The sequence below is a fragment of the Haliotis cracherodii genome, unplaced genomic scaffold (genome assembly GCF_022045235.1).
Source record: "Haliotis cracherodii isolate W230 unplaced genomic scaffold, xgHalCrac1.p SCAF_14, whole genome shotgun sequence".
NCBI classification, from domain to species: domain Eukaryota; kingdom Metazoa; phylum Mollusca; class Gastropoda; order Lepetellida; family Haliotidae; genus Haliotis; species Haliotis cracherodii.
In genome coordinates this window covers 2,441,849-2,461,763 of record NW_027266269.1, presented here as the reverse complement: position 1 = coordinate 2,461,763, position 19,915 = coordinate 2,441,849, and the positions used below count along the sequence as shown (strand labels likewise).

The window sequence follows — 19,915 nt, the reverse complement described above, 5'->3', positions numbered from 1 at the left end:
TGTATCTAGGTACACATGAATGTTGTTGTATCTAGGTACACATGACTGTTGTTGTATCTAGGTACACATGACTGTTGTTGTATCTAGGTACACATGAATGTTGTTGTATCTAGGTACAAATTAATATTGCTGGACCTTTTTTTATGAAACTCGTGAAATGTCCATAACTTACACTAATGCTTCAAATCAATGTTGTATTTAGGTACATATGAATATTGTTGCGCACAGACTCGTATCTATACTGTTGTACCGAGGTACGCATGCATGTTGTATCTAGATTCATATGGATGTATTGTATATCGGGATGTCGTATCTAGGTACACATGAATGTCGTTGAATCTTGGTATACATGGATGTCGTTGTGTCTATATTCACATCAATATTCATGTCGCTGTGCCTATGTGCACATACATGTTCTTGTATCTAGATGAATATGGAAGTTATTGTATAAAGGTACATCGAGATGTACCGAGGTACACATGCTTGTTGTTGTCTGTAGATTCATAATACGGTTTCTTGTGCACATGAAAGCTGCATCTAGATTCATTTCCTTTGGGATGTCGTATCCAGGTAAACATGGATGGTGTTTCCTCCAGACACAAGTAGGTTTTGTTACACATATAGGAACATAGCGTCGGTGTAAGTACATACTGTGACGCTCTTTGTGTCGAGCGTCGGCGCGGGGTATTGCACACGTGGAAATAAACATGCCTAAACCTGAACTGTGTGATCTTTAGTTTTTTTTTCTCGGAGCACATGGCGTATGACATAAAACAAACTGGAGTTATCTCCCTTGCCTGACAAACATTAAAAGCCCGAAGAAACTCCGGAAGTACTACTCCTGACAGGTGCACACACTCTTTACATTTAAGGTTATTGGACGGATGGGTACACCAGTAACAATACATGTCGATGTTATTGTATAAAGTCACATGTGAATGGCGTATCTAGGAACACTAGATTGTCAGATTGCCTTCGGCCCTTAGCGTACGGCAGAACTGTTGCTTTGAAATGGTACACGAACATAAGCTCATTATAATTAAGTTTTGTCAACCAACCAGTTACCTTACGCAAGTTAACTACAATAACATAGCATTACATAAAACACGTGTGTTCAGTAAGAGGAGTAGGAACACATCAGATTCCCGTTGGCATCAGAGATGCATGGAGATACAATGGTTAAAAAAACGTGGTCACTTAATTAGTTATTTTTACGTATAAGATGTGTTGTTTTGGTCAGAGGAAAGTTGGGTGTAACGAGATTTACCTTAACTTACATCAAAATACTAGCTTCTGATTAATTTCATTGAAGCCCCCTCACTGTCTCCTTCAATTGACTTAGATACGACTGAGTATCATGTTTTACAGATGTAATCATCTATTTCGCGGGACGGAAACCAACGAGTCGAGGCATGCTATTTTCCCTTCATCAGGTGAAAGAAGGAATATCACCAAACTACTTCAACTGCATGAGTGGATACGCTGTTGATATGGATAATATTTCTAGATCTGGCATAGAGGTCGTTTTGAGATGATAGGGTAACTTAAACATGAAATCGTTGGTTCGTTTTGCAGAATGTCCAGGTTTGATTACTCATCGTTCATTACTAATCCTTCACCACATTTCATAGTAGGTTGGCCAAACTTGATACGATGTTGTTTAAGCTATTACAGACGTCGTTTGAGCGAGACGATAATTTGTTAAAATGAAACTATTAGTCGTTCAAACGGGTGGCGTGAATTTAACCAAGACATACAGAATACTAAACGACCTTCCATATTATACCAAGTTTATAGAACAAAACATATTGAATATTTCTGATGTCTGACGAAGGAGAGCGAGTCTGTCACTAGAACTATTCAAGAGTTTTTGCAAATCGATATTACATGACGTAAGTTCAGAGTTTTATTTATTATTTGCCATTAAAGACTTTTTTTTAAAATGTTTTCACTGTCGCGATCTTATAGCAAAATCAAAATGTTAAACAGAATAATATTTCAAATACAGTAAGAGTTGATGCGTATTAACCCAATACACAGGCTTACGGCTGTCGTTGCGATACGGTTATTTTTTGGAACGGGGCCCTGTACCACAAAGTTTACATTCACCCGACGATGTATGGAATTTTGTTCGAATATACACCGGGAAAACAATGCCATATGACGTCATCCTATCAACAGGGGTGCCAGAGTCATCGAGTGTGCATAATCTCCCATCAGTGAACTGTCATCTCCACACGCAATATCATTGAATAAACCCAGGGGTTTGGGGAGTTTTACATATTGTATTTGTGAAACAATATGTACTTAGGCCCTGTAGGACATAACCACGTGCTTTGTTTTTTTACACAGTGTAAGACCTGCTTATTAATGTTAAACAGGGGCATCATTAGTTGTTGTCCCTTTTCAGAGTGCGTAGTACTGCACACTTACTGGCACTCCTGGGGGATAAGACATGCTAAGTCGTGTCCTTTGGGAGTGATAGATTAGAAACACATGTGTCACAATGTCCTTGAAAAACTATGTCAATTGTATCATATTATATTTGAACTCATCTAAAACAAATACAACATATGTTCAACAGATTCAGTGTTATGTGTAAGTAACAGTGACAGTAGTTATGCTGTACAAGTGAAACATTGAATCCTATCTGCAAAATATAAGATTCATACACTAAAGATAAATGGATGTCCTGTACACACACACACACACACACACACACACACACACACACACACACACACACACACACACACACACACATCCATCAAATATTTTTCAATATATTCACGAGAGGATGCGATTTAGGATAAATTGCATACATCTTTACAAAAGTAGTTTTCAGTTTCATAGTGATACATCATAAGATCAGTAACACATGATTTCTTCCAATTGAGCTTATATACACAATTTGGGTCAATCATTTGTAATACATAGACGGATAGGCAGGTGGTCTGAGAGAGTATATGGTATATCAGTACCAATGGTATAAAAACAATAAAACTATTCTAAATGCAACATCATTCACTGGCATCTGATTTCGGCCATTGATGGGAGCAGACAATGTATACAGTATGAGCCAAATGTAATGCTGTGTATCCAGACTCATCTCTGGGGTACAAGTCAGGACGACAGTTGTTGTATGTTTTCAGATTGCACAGGTTCTCTCAACAGTGACGTTTGAGCTCATTCAGTTGTGCGATTCTTCTTGGATTTAAAAAAACCTGAAAGCCTCTGTCCAGATGATCGTTTCATAGGTTTGGATGGTGGTAAATGTTCTATGATTTTGCTGCATCCTATTTTATGCGCAAGAGTCGCCACATCCTCCCCTGCATTGTTCGCTACTGTCAAATCTGCTCCTTGTTTTCTGAGAAATTCAAAAACATCAACTCTCTCATGCAACACTGATGTCATGACAGGTGTCAAACCAACATTGTTTATGGCGTTGATATCAACCGAGTCTATGATGCATTTCACCATATCAAGCTGACCATGCTTAGTAGCAAGATGTAGAAGAGTCTGTCTATTCTTGTCCACCAGAGTTTGGTCGGCACCACAGGACACCAAGAAAATATACACGTCCATATGGCCACCACACACTGCCCTCATTAGTGGAGTCTGATCATCCCTGCCTCTGACGTCGATGTCAAAGTAGCCACTCTCTTGTTTCACAATGGCTCCCTTCCCACTTTGACCGACTACAAAGGTAGCATTATCATTCTCCAATGAAGTCGATGATTGTATGACATCCTTCGGTGCATTACCATCCAGAGGATCGTTTTGTCCACTGAACACTGATCTCGCTGCATGCATTGATTTTGGCGAGTTGTTCTTTCCCCGACGATTTACGTCACGGAGTTTCACAAGACATTCGACAATAGCTGTGCTCCCACCCTGACATGCTGAATGTAGAACATTGTCATTGTAGTCATCAGTCAAAGTGAGGTCAGCATTCTGGTTCACAAGCAAATCGAACACGACCTTCCTTCCCGCCCATGCCGCAAACATGACTGGTGTCCAGCCGTGTTTTCCAGAAGTATTGATGTCAATCTTTGATATCAGAATGTTCACAATGGAATAGTTCCCACCCTGACAGGCATGGTGTAAGACAGTGTTATTATCATCATCAGTCAGTGTGATATTGGCCTTCTTTGACAAAAGTAGTTTAAACAGGGCTGGTTCTGCAATCAAGGCTGCGATCATTATTGCTGTTCTCCCGTGGCTTCCCAGACAGTTGATATCAGTGCCTCGGCGTGCCAACAAATCTTTCACAATGAAAATATTTCCACCAAAACATGCTAAATGTAATACAGAATTGTTCTTGTCATCCCTTAATCTAATATCAGCCCCCTTTGACACAAGTAACTTGAAGACGCTCTCCACTCCTTTGTCAACTGCAAACATCACTGACGTCCACCCGTAGTTTCCCCGAATGTTGATGTCGAACTTTGGCAGTAACAGTTCCACAATGGAGAGATTTCCTCCATGACATGCAAGATGGAGGAGGTTGTTGTTGTTGTCATCTTTCAGCGTGAAGTCCACTGTGTGTAGGAAAAGCGGAAATACATCCATATGTCCATGTACAGCTGCCTTCATCAATGGTGTCCAGCCATGTTTTCCCCGACTATTACATTCAAACTTTGGCACTAGTTGTAGTAACAGAGATGCATCACTAACGCGAGAAGCCACATGAAGGAGACTGTTGTTGTCATCATCAGTCAATGTGATATCAGCCTTTTTTGACATGAGAAGGTCGAAAATGTCCTTCCTCCCAGACAATAGTGCACACATAACCGGTGTCTGTCCATTGTTGCCTCGTGTATTGATATCTGTGTGGGGGAGCAGACATTCTACCATGGTCTTGTTTCCATACCAACATGCAAGATGAAGCACAGTGTTTTTGTGGGCATCTGATAATTTGAAATCAATTTTGTTTTGTTTTATCCTTTCAAATGGCTTCCCTTTTTTGGTAAGATAATCTAAGATATCCTCCTTCCCAAATGCCACTACACACAAAACTGGTGACCAGCCATTTACTCCTCGTCCATTAATATACTGATTCAGATACAAATCCGGAGAAAGATGTTTCTTGAGCGCTTTTTTTACATGTTTTACGGTGGACTTATGTCCATGTTGGCATGCCAAATGCAGTAAATTGTAGTTGTTGATGTCACATAAAGTGATGTCTGCTTTGTTTTTCAAAAGGATGTCAAAACATTCCTCCTGTCCAGAGACAACTGCATACATCACTGGTGTCCAGCCGTTCAACCCAGGCCTATTGATGTCACAGTGAGGAAGAAGTCGCTCAAGGATATTCTTGTTCCCAATGAAACAGGCATACTGGAGAATGTTATGCTTGATATCATCAGACAAGGAAGTTGGATCTGTGAACATATGATTTAATGTGTCAGATATTTCACTTCGTTTCCATATGTGATGCCAGATGTACATACTGAAAGCACCACTGACAATAGCATCTGCCATTCTGTCAGCAATTATTCCATTGTAGGCCTCTGAGAAAGGAATCATGAGCTGGTGTTCATTAACAGGAATACCATCGTCTTGCTGATCCTGTACGTGCTCAAGGAGGAACTTTATACCGCAATGTTTAATAACAAACACTGGTTTAATATTGAATAAGACCAAAGCACAGACATCATACATGATTGAATGGGAATATGCTGTTGTGTTTCCTTCTGTCAAAAATGTTCGAGAGAAGCTCCGGACAGCTGTAGCGACACCCTGTCTGGTTGATGTCTTCACAAGAGTTGTAACTGCCAAGAGGTGAGCCTCTAGGTCTTGGCGGGCATCTTCAGATTCAAGTTGATTGTCTGTACTGGCACCTTTTGTCTTGAGTTGACTGATTGGGCGGGCACATTCCGTATCCAGTTGATTCGCTGGGCGGATATCTTCAGTTTCCAGTTGATTGATGTTTATCTGACCTTCACACAGTACGATCAGAATGAGGGCAGCTGACTTGTCATCCAATGAGCTAATAATCTTTCGAAGTTGATTTGTGATGTAAAACATAGGTTTCTCGAAAAAACTCTCATGGTGCATTTGAAAGCCACAACAACTGGAGAAAAGTTTGCATTCTAGAGGAAAACCGACAGTCGTTTCCTCATAAGCAAAAACATTCTTCACATCCATTTTACACTTATAGCGAAGTTTGTATGTCTGCCACAATGCTTTCTTCTCCTCCATGGTATAAGTCAGTTTGACATCTGATGAACTTTTGAAAATATGTTGACCTCCTAGAGTTGACATTGCACTCTCAAGAGTGTTAGTTTCTGCAGTGAATATAACACAGATGTTTGGTTGATTCAGCTTTCTTTGTTCCTCTCTTTGTTCTTGCTGCAGACGCTGGTATCTTCTTTCTGATCTGGACTCGCACTGTTCCAGGTGCACGTGGAGGTCGTACAAAAAGTGCTCAAGACCGGTCAGATCCATATATGATCTGAATGTCTTAAACATGTCATCAAATATGACACACACGTCTTTGCCTTTTTCTAGATAATCAGACAACTGGACTTTATAAGCATCTTCAACCAGTACCAGCTCATACCCCTGCTTCCTGTATTCAGCTCCCAGCATCAGGGCCATGGATGTTTTACCTTCCCCTGGAACACCGCTTATCGTAACATGGCCAAACGTCTCCAACTTTTCTTTAGCCTTCTTAAAGCTCTCAGTTTTAACAAACACACTTTGGACATCCTTAATCTTCTGTTCCAGTGAACCTGTAAACGTTCATAAATAGTTGTAAACAAATCAAAACGAAGTGTGAAATTCAGCATCACCAGTTCAACTCGTTTGACTCTAATTTCATAGTTTGATAAAGATAAATTGTTTAGTTATAGTATAAGAGTGTCATCTCTGCATCAAATAGTATATTTATTATTATCTAAACAAAAGACCTCAGGTTACCTTTGTGGTACGTACGCGTGCATGTAATCATGCATGAAGGACATACCAGACCAATACTTCTCATTACTAATGTTGATAAAGGTATTCAGTTCTTACCAGACGGCAAGAGCACAAAACTGCAGGGTGAATCAGCACCTCTCTCCAAAGCTGGTCAGGAAATAAAAGTATATGAATATGCTTCCACAACTGAAATGCATATGTTGCAAAGACTTATATGCGAAGATAATATTAATTTGTTAACATATCGTTGTTATTGTTGTTCAGGGTATTCGGCTTACAGTCATATATTCTGAAACATGTGTTCTGCACATATTCCACTCAAAAGGTTAGGGTAATTACATCACCAGTGAACATATTAATTATTAATACACAAGACCTTTAACCAGCATTATATTTACCATGAGATAATGTAAAGTTTACACGGAAAACAAATTAAACAATTGACATTCACTTTGTATTAGCTCACATGACAACATTCATTCATAGATACATACTTTATTTTATATGTATCCCATACTTACTGGCTTCACCTTCCTCTGCCATGAAAGGTTCTGAAACATATTAGATGTGATGGTTAGATGAAGCATGTTTATCCCCCTCTGGATTGTGTAATCTCCATTTCGATATCTAAAGTACAACAAGTAATAGAACCAATACAAACACGCTAAACACCATGTTCAATATACCGAGCTTGTATTGCTAATGTTATTGATGTAACTTAGCTGCGTAGATCACATACCAATACACACATAAGACACACGACAATGTCTCTTTCCAAGTCTATAGTGTCGTAAGCCCATAACTAGGAAACAGTTGATGTTTCTCAGGATTTACAATCTGCTGTTTCTTTCAATCAATGCTTGTGGTAGCAGACAATTTATCTGGAAATGCTGAATATTTATATTCCCTGTCTGAGATGAAGATAAATCAGCCCAACAAACATAATTATGATTTAGTTTCTTCTATCACAATTATTTTTAATGTATGTCAAAAAATATCTCGTTTATACAAACCCAATGATAATACAGTGTCACCTTAAGTAGAATTAATGAGTTACGAGATGTATACTCACCATCTTCACCAGCTCTGTACCTGAAATAAACAAAATCGAGATTATGACAAATGTATGAATCAGCATGTCCGAATTGATAGTTTTAGAAATCAGGGGATTGCCACTTCATATGTGTACTTCGTTGTATTTAGATATATAATTTACTGCACATAGACGTAAGTGATGGTGATGAAGAAGACGTCCTGCCTCAGGTTATATTTCTGTATTACCTGGCAGTTGTTCTCCAGCATGGAAGTATCCCTGTCACTGCATCGAAAATCCCTGTGGTTTCTCCTCTTTTCCGTTTTTGTTTGTAAAGAAATCTGAAAATATGGTCGGTTATTGAGAAATATATGAACTGTAATATGTAAACGCTGTCATGTTGCAGCCCAATATATCAGTCCTCCTAACCTCCTTAAAACTAACCTAACACTTTATCTCACAATGCAAACAAAATAGTATTGAGTTTGCTGAGGTGAGGTGAAATGGAGTTTAACATCACGTTCAATATTACTGCACTTATATAGCGACGTGCATGCACGTGTGCATGCCGATTTAATAGTGCTAGACTACGAAGACAACATGCCGCAGTTTAACATGAATACCCAACCCAGACACACTCCGAGCCATCAAGTCCTTGTTTAGCCCCTTAATTTTGAAGCGCCTGGCAGGGTATAACAAGAACCTCAACATATTTTGGTATTACGCGACCGGGGATCAAAGCCCGTTCCTTCTGCTGTCTGGAAGGATGCTCCGCCACAAGCCCATGTTGTACAGATTCAGACTTCACCAATAAGTTCACAATACTGTTTTAATTTGTAATACACACATTTAGCAATAATCTGGACTCCATCTCCTTGGGTTAGGTACACACTTACAGTATGAACACCACCACAGCGAAGGTTAGGTACACACTTACAGTATGATCACCACCACAGCGAGGGTTAGGTACACACTTACAGTATGAACACCACCACAGCGATGACAACCAGGATGACGAACACAGGGACAAGTATCGCAGCCGGGTCCGGTGTTTTCTCTGCGTTGGATTCACTCGGTGTTGTCGACGATGTGTCTGTGACAAAATACCGTCACGTAATATAAAGCATTAATATTTGCACATTTTCTTAACATATATGAGTCTTAGGTTGTATTTGTACTTACATGTGCTGGATTCCCCGGGAGGTGACGCCGTCGTCCCTGTACAGACATAAATACAGACAACGTCGTCATGTATTCCAAACACTACTACAGTAAAGATGACTAGTCCATCTTGATACACTCATGTTCTAGCTTGATTGTTTTAGAAAATCAGTACATGAATATACTTGTATCTTATATCACATCATATTTATATCCAACTGCAGACACAGATAAAATACAGTAAAACATTGCATAACAGTGTTTATGAGTGTACAGCCCTGTTATATTTGCCTGATTGAAATGGAAACGACAAGACCCTTTCCATATTCAGTAGAAATATCTGCTACAAGCAGAGTCGGTTGTACAGTTCTTACTATATCAGGAGCATGTGTTTATGCATCACTATCAAATACTGATGAAGCCAGGTGGCCGCAAAAAGGTGGGCGTATCCTGCCCCACCAGTGGCAAATGTACCAGAAAACCCGTACACGAGTAAGGCTAAAATCCACACTCCTTTTGTTTATCTTTTGTTTACTCTTGAGATATAATCCAAACTTTAGCCACAATCAGCAATATTCCAGGTACATGACAGTGTTCTGTATATAATCGAGTCTGGACCAGACACACCAGTGTTTGACGATGATCCACGCACTTGGGTTACGATAACATGCATCAACCAAGTTTGCAAGCGGTTTGTTGTCTTGAACAACACGGGTTGCTGAAGATCTTTTTTTTTCAAATCCTCATGGGTTTAAGAGCTAAGCAATCAGTAGGTTTGCATATTCACTAAAAAGTTAAGAAACATCCTTAAAACCGAAATATAACTACCATACCTTCAGAAAGACCAAACAATGAATAACAAAGTGTTTTATTGATTCAGACCAAGTTCAATCACGCCGAGTTACCACCCTTGGCAGCATAAAACAGTCTAAAAGTCAGTCTCCATTTGGTGAACCACCCACAGTCAGTCAGAATCACATCATAAACAGACTATCAATGTAAAACCTCGATTCCGATGTCATGAATGTTCACAGCAATGTCAGTATCGAATGTAGCCTCCACAAGCTCTAATCACGGCCTGACACAAGTGAAGATTTGAAAGAGGTTACTGAAAGCAGCTTGAGGAATTCGTTGCCATTCATCTGAAGGGCCCAAACTATGGATATCGCCATTTAACTAACACTGTTTTTTGTGTCAGAAAATATTAGTGGTCCCTAACTGATTTTGTTGAGCATTACAATAGCAAAACAATACAAAACCATTTTAGATATATCTCCCACAGCAGATCAGCATCAACTATCACTAATTTGAATTAACTTGCTCTACCTGCTTCTGTAATAGAGAGATGTGCCGACCTGGCATTTTGCTTCTATCAGTTGCGTAAACTTCAGAGAAGTCTAACGCCGGGGGCGGTCGGGTAGCCTAGTGGTTAAAGCGTCCGCTCGTCACACCGAAGACCCGGGTTCGCTTCCCGACATGGATACAAGGTGTGAAGCCCATTTCTGGTGTCCCCCGCCGTGATATTGCTGGAATATTGCTAAAAGCGGCGTAAAACCATACTCACTCACTCATTCTAACACCGTTGTTACACCACACCCGTTAAAGGCAGAAACGTCCACACAAAAGTACACCATGAATATCATGCTGGGCATGCCCTCTCACATAATGCACGTGCATCACGTGACGTTTCATAAGCTTTTTGAAGGGCCAAACCATCAAACTATGTATATCTTGTTGGGCTATCATTACATAACTAACCCTGTTTTTGTGTGAGAGAAAATATTAGTGGTCCTTACCTGTTTTTGTTGAGTATAAAATTGCCTGATTTGGAAGCAAGACAATATCATTAAACCGTTTTATATGTGAGAACTATATCCCACAGCAGACTGTTGTTAGTGCAGATGAGCACCATCTATCACACATTTGAAAAAACTTGTTTTCAAACCTCTAATACTGTTGCAAAAGTCCCCTGTGTAGTCTCCATCACAACCAAAGGTGCAGATGCCATTTTGGCGATTACAGGTGTTTCTCAAGCAGTTCTTGCTGCAGTGTTGATCACAGAGATCCTCAAACCACCCCGGCACACACCCCTCAGAGCACTTCCCTGTCTCCTTGTGGCAGTGTTTGAGGTTTCGCACTGGGTCAGGGATACAAGTCGAAGAACAATTTTTGCTGCAGTTTTCGCCATACCTCCCCCATTCACAGTGACTCTGGCCATGTGTTTCCAATACTGAAAGATTGAAAAATACGCAGTGAGGATAACGAAAGGAAGGAAACCGGACAGTATTATTTCACCTCAACTGATCAATGTTTTGGTACAGGGTAATGACAAAGAACAGTAGAATTTCAAGTACTGTACTCTACCGTGTGAAAAGAATGTATTGAGTTGGGAGATATGTTCAAATATGTGACAGCCGAAAAAAAACGTGTTCTCATTACTCACTGACTATCATCAGAATGGGGTAGAGTAGCTGCATGGCTCTGGTGGACGAGGAGTTGGAGCCTCTGCAAAGGAAATATATGGTTTTGTGATACAAACACCAGTATACATCAAGCAGCTTTTAGTTGTGACGATTTATGCTGTTTTATACGTTTTTGTTTAAAACACATATTGTGCTTAAACGTTTACCAAATGTTTGCTCCACGTCATTTGACACGGATGACAGAAATGGTTTTACTAGGTGGTCATCAAGTCAAATGCAGAAATTATGAAAAATAAATATATGTAATGTGTTAAAGGTCATGCATCTCACTTCTTCGGCAATATCATTGGAATACTACTCTCTACTCCTTTTCTTCTTTCAAATAACATTTGCGATATAAAACTCCCATTTTCAATTATATACCGTATTCGACACAATAAGCGCCAAAGGCGCTCTCTAAAAATAGAAATTTAGAATATTATTTTGGTTGAAAGATCGTAAATTTCATGGTTTATACTGACAGCCTGAAATGTTTATATACAACAGATATATTTTTTCCAGAATTTAATTTCCCATCATTATGAATGCATATAATATACGTATTATACATGAATAAATAAGTCCTGTGTACATTGATCAAATTGAAGGGGTGCTAATTGGGATTGCTCACTAGCCAATATATTAGAAAATATCGCCGTGGAGCGGGGCGCTGATTACGTTGAATACATTCATACACACACACGCATCAACACATATCCACAGCGTCCTTGCCCCTGATCCCACAAACAAACACACATTTGTGTCTACTCCGACGCTTTGATGCCTCACAGATAATTAATCTTAACACAAGATAACTCTGGTAGAAATCTCTAACTTCAGTGCATACGAGTGCGTCCAGCTGGGCATGCAAAGGCTGTCTGTTAATCTTTGTAAACAGGTGTCGTGGTACTTTATACCTAACAGTGTCTAGTTTTGATAACCTCTGTGTATTTCATCCAGGTTGATTGTATATTAGAACTGACTAGTAAGTATCAGTGCTGCTAGCATGTGTAGATGCGACTGTTTAGATATACTGACGCTGTATGAGTCTACTTTTAGTAGCCTTGATATTATTACAGCGCATGTATTGCTTGATACTTTTAATAATTTTCACAAATTGTCCTGAAAAAATGACATCCTTACATTGCAAGATGCTGGGCACATTATAGCTCATTTATCACAACACCAGTCAAACGCAGCGGTATGCCCTTATCATACGCAATCACGTGAACCTTGAATTGCCTTGCCATCGATAACGCAAGGTGCATCCATGTCGACACGACCTTTCCTCTCTTGGTTGAGCGTCGTTAAGTCGTCCCACCCAAGCCTGTTTAACCGTCTTCCGAACAATAATACGATCACTTTATCAAAGCTGTCTTAATACTTTAGTCCTTTGAAACCTGACTCAGCAACATATGATTGTGGCATGCAAATAATCGAGTATAGACCATACAATCCATTGATGGACATCGTGAGCATCGATCTATGTATTCGGAACACGATGACATACATCAACCAAGTCAGCGAGCCTGATCACCCGGCCCCATTAGTCGCCTCTTACAACAAGCAGTTCCCTTTTTGGGGGCTGCTGAAGATTTATCTTATCCCGGAACTCACGCATCGAATCAAAACGTAATAGTATATACATGACATGTACATTGTTCAGAAGTGAAGGTGTCTCTCAAGTTTCACCTCGGCGAAACTCACGCGCACGGGTATGGTGCTCACATAACTAGAGAGGTGATTCGAACCCTCGATCATAGGTATCTGGCGTGCCAAAGGGACGCCACTCTGCACAGCGTTGTGGTGCATATTCAGACGAGTGAGGTGTCTCGCACTGTGCAAGTATGGCTGTGAGCAATAGGGACAGTAACACATTCTCCGTCACAGGGCACCTCGACCTCGATATCGTTCCCCTGCAGGTATAACACCGCTGTAACCACAACACATCAACAACGAGTTGCCGTCCTAAACTAAGCCTCCACTCTCGCTGTGAATATCAAGTTGAATGCTCGCACATTGACATTGCATCTATATGTTCAAACAGGCAACTGTAAATGCTCGTGCCATGTATGATACGATGTGTAGTTTACTTACCGATACAACAACGAATGAAGTGCTTCTTCCACGGCTACATGCCGGATCCAGGTCAGACACTCTGCTATTTTAAGTACAACCTATTTCAACCTACATGTATTATACATCAGTATAACCCGTTTGCGTGACATGACTAGCCTGAGCGCTCAAAGAAGTTTATATTCTTTGTGTGTTTGTTGTTAACACACACTCGGCTATATTCAAGCAACATGCGGCAATCTGTAAAGAGTCGAGTCTGGACCAAACAATTCGGAGGTTGACATCATGAGCATCTACGAATGTGCTATGATATTCGCACCTCCCCGTCTCAACCCCGCACCCCCTTCCTCAACCCCGCACTCCCTACCTCACCCCCCCCCCCCCCCCCCACCCATACAAACACACACACACCTCCCTACCTCAACCCCTCACCTCCTGCCTCAGCCCCGCAGCCCCTGCCTCAACCCCGCACCTTCTGCCTCAACTCCACTCCTGCCTTCCTCAACCCTGCACTCCCTACCTCAACCCCTCCCCTTCCACACACACACACACACACCTCCCTACCTCAACCCCCCCCCCCCCCTCCACACACACACACACACCTCCCTCCCTACCTCAACCTCGCACCTCCCTACCTCAACCCAGCACCTCCCTACCTAAACCCAGCACCTCCCTACCTCAACCCCGCAACTCCTGCCTCAGCACCACACCTCCCTACCTCAACCCCACACCTCCCTACCCCAACCCCGCACCTCCCTACCTCAACCCCGCACCTCCCTACCTCAACCCCGCACCTCCCTACCCCAACCCCGCACCTCCCCTCAACCCCGCACCTCCCTACCTCTACCCCGCACCCCCTACCTCAACCCCGCACCCCCTGCCTCAACCTCGCATCCCCCGCACCCCCTCCCTCAACCCTGCACCCCCTACATCAACCCCGCACCCCCTGCCTCAACCCCGCACCTCCCTACCTCAAACCCGCACAACCAGCCTCTACCCCGCACCTCCGTACCGCAACCCCGCACAACCAGCCTCTACCCCGCACCTTCCCCCGCACCCCCTGCCTCAACCCCGCACCTCCCTACCTCAACCCCGCACCTCCCCCCGCACCTCCCTACCTCAACCCCGCACCTCCCTACCTCAACCCCGCGCCTCCCTACCCCAACCCCGCTCCCCCTACATCAACCCCGCACCTCCCTACCTCAACCTCGCACCCCCTACCTCAACCCCGCACCCGTCTCAACCTTGCACATTTACATACTTCCTCAAACGGCGCCTCCCAACTTCAACCCCGCACCCCAACCCCGCGACCCAACCTCAACCCCTACTTCAACCCCGCAACCCCCAACCTGAACCCGCACCTGCCTGCCTCTGCACTTCCACATTTCCATACTTCCTCAAACGGCACTAACCCAACTCAACCCCGCACCCCCCCCCCCCACCCCCCCCCCCCCCCCACACACACACACACACACACACACACACCGCACATCGCTACCTTCACCCCGCACAGTGCACCTCAGTACCCAGATCTTGTCCACGCTGTCGTGTGTTTTTCCCACTCTTATTTAACTGCAGCATTCTCAAGGGGATTCACACATTCATGTTTTGAGTTACCGAGTTACCCTTCCACAGAATATCAACACAGATATCTCAGTTTTTCCAGGTCAGGCGCTTTTCTCGAGAATAGAGCGTGAGCGTAACCTACTGTATGTAGGGGACCCGGCTAGCTTCAATCAGGGAACACTATCAGTTACTGTCACATATATCAGTATTGATGTTCCACGCTAATGATAGATGTAATGGATATTGATAAACACATCTGTAGGATTCAAAATTGTCGCTCTTTTTTAACACAATCGTCAATGTCTGACTACCTTTCACCCCTCTGGGCGATTCTACTCCTTCCTGAGGAGCGACTTGGTCTGGCCAACGATACAACCGTGTACGACAGTCTACTTATAATGTCTCGTCAGGTGACATGAATGAGTGCGTTCTTTTAAACCACTTGCCCCAGATAGCAAAATAGCATAGTCGGTACATATATATGTAGACGGGCGTGGAATCATACCACAGATGACATCCTTACCTTGTCAACTTGCTGACGGGGTTACCCTCTTTGGTCATGTGGACAAGGCGTCTGACCCCGGATCAGAAGGTCCGTGGTTCGAATCCCATCAAGGGACTCGGAAATTTTATGGCCGCTACATATACATCTGTGGTTTGTGGGGGTTCGAGTGGCCCAGTCGTCAAAGGCACCTCGATTCCCTGTGCAGAGTTGCTTCCCTTGGGAACGCCAGAAACCTACGATTGTGGGCTCGAATCCCAGTTCGCCAGAATTATGTTTCTAGGTTTGTCAACACCATACCCGTGCTCGTGGGTTTCACCGAAGTCTGAGACCTGCATCACTTGGTGCTTTCCTCCCACATTAAGCTTTCACGCCGTGATATAACTGCAATACTCACACTCACTACTGGTGTTCATGATTGTGATTATCATTGTAAGATATTATGGTTTTGTAAGGTTTTGGATAGTAATGGTCGTTCATTCCTGATCATGGAACGTCGCAGGTCCATATTTTTCGTGGTTATTTTTTTCTGCTCAATTACAGTACTATCTCAACAATGTAACTAAACACTTAAGCAAACAAATGTAAGACGTTGATGTATTTATCTGTATCTAAAGCTGTTTATCATCCACCCTTATCAAATCTATGTGGCTATCTAATAAAGTGACTGTCGATACACTCAGATCTTGTGTTGTTGTGTGGGTTGTCGTGTACAGTGGTACCTCTATTAAGCAAGCTGATGCCCCTCACTAGCTGTTAATAAATTAACATATTAAACATTTGTATCATTCTATGTGTGTTCATTAGTCAATCCAACACAAGACATTTAATTATCTACCACAGGCTTGACGCGAATGACACCCTGTTGCTGGACAGATATGCTAGCAAAACCATAGTGTGCTTATTTACTTGCTTGGTGTGCCGATGGTAGAGGTCACGTGACATGAAGGCCGACCATACTGATAACAGTCCAGTTGAATGTCGGGTTTCTGTCTGCATTTCACCTTTACCATGCGCCGACAACATACAATAATATACACGGCTCGGTCTATATGAATGTTTCAGTAAGTGTAACATCAGCTGATATATGTCGTAATGGCCGGCAACTTAAATCGTTTAGAGATTTACGTACCTCAACGATGTTGATACCATCGCCTACGCTGCAGCCATGGTGTCCCGCACATTCATTCACCTCTCAGCTCTGTGCAGTGGGGCCGTGGGCCATGTTGCTGTGTGCCCCACATTATGTCAACACTGGCTTGCACGTCACAGTCGCCTCACTGTCGGTCCGAGAATAATTACCTTAGCTTTAGGTTTCCTTGAAAACTTGTTCGCAGCTATGCCCGTGGTTCGAATTATCCGTTCAGATGTACTTTTAGTCTGAATATATTCAGACCTATTGGGACGATGATTTCCCTCTTTTCTTAACAGTGAGGTGAGGTGAGGTGAAATGGGGTTTAACGTCGCGTCCAAGGTTATTGCACTTATATAGCGACGTGCATGTACGTGTGTGTGTTTGTGTGGCGGTTTGTACTAGTCCGGACTGATGCCGATTTATAGTGCTAGCTCACTGAGATACCACGCCGCAGTTAAACATAAATATCCCACTCAGACACAGTATACTGACTCCGAGCCGACCAGTCCTTGTTTTAGCCCCTTAATGCCGAGCGCCAGAGAGGGTAACTACAAGTACCATCGCTTAACGTCTTTTGGTATGACGAGGCCGGGGATCGAATTTCGGACCTTCCGCAGTATTCCAGCTATATGACAGCGGTCAGTGGGTAATCGAGTCCGGACCAGACAGTGATCATCGATCAACGCAATTGGGATCGATGACATGTATCAACCTAGTCAACGAGCCTGACCACCTCCCGTTAGTCGCCTCTTATGAAAAGCATAGTCGCATTTTAGGGCAAGCATGGGTTGCTGAAGACCTATTCTACCCCGGATCTTCACGGGTCTCGATAATAGGCAATGTACGCCTGAGAAAATGTAGCATATGCACCAAAGATTCTAAAGATATACATATATTTATGTTTCGGGGAACAGGGAGAGCACCATGAACAGATGCGACCACCCGATCCCGTTATTAATTATATATGTATATATGTGTATTTGTTGATAATATAGGGGCGGTCGGGTAGCCTTGTGGTTAAAGCGTTTGCTCGTCACGCCGAAGACCCGGGTTCGATTCCCGACATGGGTACAATGTGTGAAGCCCATTTCTGGTGTTCCCCGCCGTGATATTGCTGTAATATTGCTAAAAGCGGCGTAAAACCATACTCAATCAGTCAGTGTTGATAATATATTTCAGGGAAATTTGTTGTAAGGACCAATATCCCCGATGTGTGCTTTTGTTGAGTTCTGGTTGTTGTTTTTGCTATATGCTAAAGCATACATATCCCGGTTGTCTGGATTTAGAAACATGGCAAAGAAATGGACACCAGCTAATGCTAGTTGTTGGATTCGGGACACGTCACTTACTGTATAACAAAACTGAACTCATGCGTGGGATATATGGAGGAAGATCAACGGTCATCAATGACTCTGTGCATATGCGATATGATGAATAAGGTTGGCGGGTTTAACGCAGCTTTGAAGGGCATTCCAGTTAGATCACTGCGATAAAGCCAACGAGCACACGTTTGGTGCTGGAAAACCTAGAAACATCATCGTTGCACTTCGGGATTGGTATCATCAATCATAGGTTCCTGGTGTTCCCAAGGGAGGCAACTCCACACAACGAATTGTGGCGCCTTTGACGACAGGGCCACTCGTGACACAGTATAATAAGGGGTATGACGACTTCATGTAAATGTACCGGTACCCATGGGACGCAACTCTGCACAGCGAATCCCGGCGCCTTAGAAGACTGGGCCACCCGTGCCCCCTTGTACTCAAGCATCAACTAAGTAGTAGTAAGAAGTCTGGTATGCGAGTTGTGTATTTCTCTTTGTCTGTAGGACATATGTTTGTCTGTAAGACAACAACATCTGTTCCTGGTGATCACATAATGTCATATGATATATGTCGACATATATTTTCCAGGTCCAAATGCACGTTCGAGACTGAACTGCGCCACCCGAATAAACAATACACACTGAACGTGGACGTGGAACGCAGTACACAACTACAGCGACGACGACCAAGGACAACGTGACCTGAACTTCGATTTGTGACAGGTATAAATTCCTTATGTGAATTATTTATAGTAAGGTTGGGTGTCAGGTTTCTGTCTATGGTTTATGTCATTGGTTTTATACCACGGAGTCATAGACAAATAAAACCAAGATACATGTCAAAGGCTAATGTGCACCAAACCGAATGTACAACACACCTTTAAGACGGAAGTGAAATGCAGTACACAAACATGTCGTGTGCTGGACATGACGAGCGATAATACTGATACCCTAGAACCACATGTGAAATATGGATATCACGTTGCGTGTCGGGTGTCTGTGAATAACATAACATTATTGTAAACAAATAACATAACCTATGAGGCTGTATTTATCCTTTCCACGTCTCGGAATGTAAATATTAATCAGTGCATTCCGGTGTTTGTGCTTCCCGACCCTGTTTCAGAAGGTGAATTGAGATGAAATATCGCTTGTGTGGTTCATTATAGTAAATGCAGATTTTACTTACCACTGTGATGCTGAAATTTATCCTTTAATCTTTCACCGTGATGTCCCAGGCCTTTCCTCCATACTACTGTGTCCTGGAGTCGCGAGATGTGTCCCAGGTCCTCCATACTACTGTGTCCTGGTGTCACGAGATATGTCCCAGCATGCTCTAGTTCGGCTCTGTTGTTGTGTTGTAGCAATAGAGGATATAACAACATTGAGAGTGACTACTTGTCAACTGTAGTGCGTTTTTGAGGAGATATCTTTATCTCATGCAGACCGAAGGATTAAGCCGTGCTGTTCACTTTAAGTCGTTGTCCTTCAGGTGACATATATATGCTAGTATTCCTCCATAGGGGGGCACGGGTTGCCCAGTCGTCTAAGGCGCCGCGATTCGCTGTGTAGAGTTGCGTACCATGGGCACGCCAGGAACCTATGATTGTGGGTTCGAATCCCGGTTCGCCCAGATTATGCTTCTAGGTTTGTCAGCACCATACACGTGCTCGTGGGTTTCACCGGGCTTTCCTCCCACATTAAGCTGACACGCCGCAATATAACTGGAACA

General features: G+C 42.7%; 1 protein-coding gene across 7 annotated transcripts; it reads right to left on the bottom strand.

Annotated features, from left to right (window-relative positions):
* Positions 1–2,392: 2,392 nt before the first annotated feature.
* On the bottom strand, positions 2,393–19,477 carry LOC139460906 (serine/threonine-protein phosphatase 6 regulatory ankyrin repeat subunit B-like). Of its 7 annotated transcripts, none has more exons than XM_071242383.1 (10): positions 19,373–19,477; positions 11,562–11,623; positions 11,064–11,348; positions 9,140–9,175; positions 8,936–9,050; positions 8,206–8,298; positions 7,997–8,016; positions 7,446–7,475; positions 7,021–7,071; positions 2,393–6,737 (listed from the first exon to the last, which is right to left on the bottom strand). In XM_071242383.1, exons 2-10 carry the CDS (start codon positions 11,593–11,595, stop codon positions 3,187–3,189), a joined length of 4,215 nt encoding a protein of 1,404 aa, XP_071098484.1. In that variant the 5' UTR covers positions 11,596–11,623; positions 19,373–19,477; the 3' UTR covers positions 2,393–3,186. The 7 variants fall into 7 exon arrangements, with proteins under 7 accessions (XP_071098484.1, XP_071098481.1, XP_071098485.1 ...); XM_071242380.1 differs by lacking the exon at positions 19,373–19,477 and adding an exon at positions 16,857–17,119; XM_071242384.1 differs by lacking the exon at positions 19,373–19,477 and adding an exon at positions 15,155–15,392.
* Between the last annotated feature and the right edge of the window lie 438 nt (positions 19,478–19,915).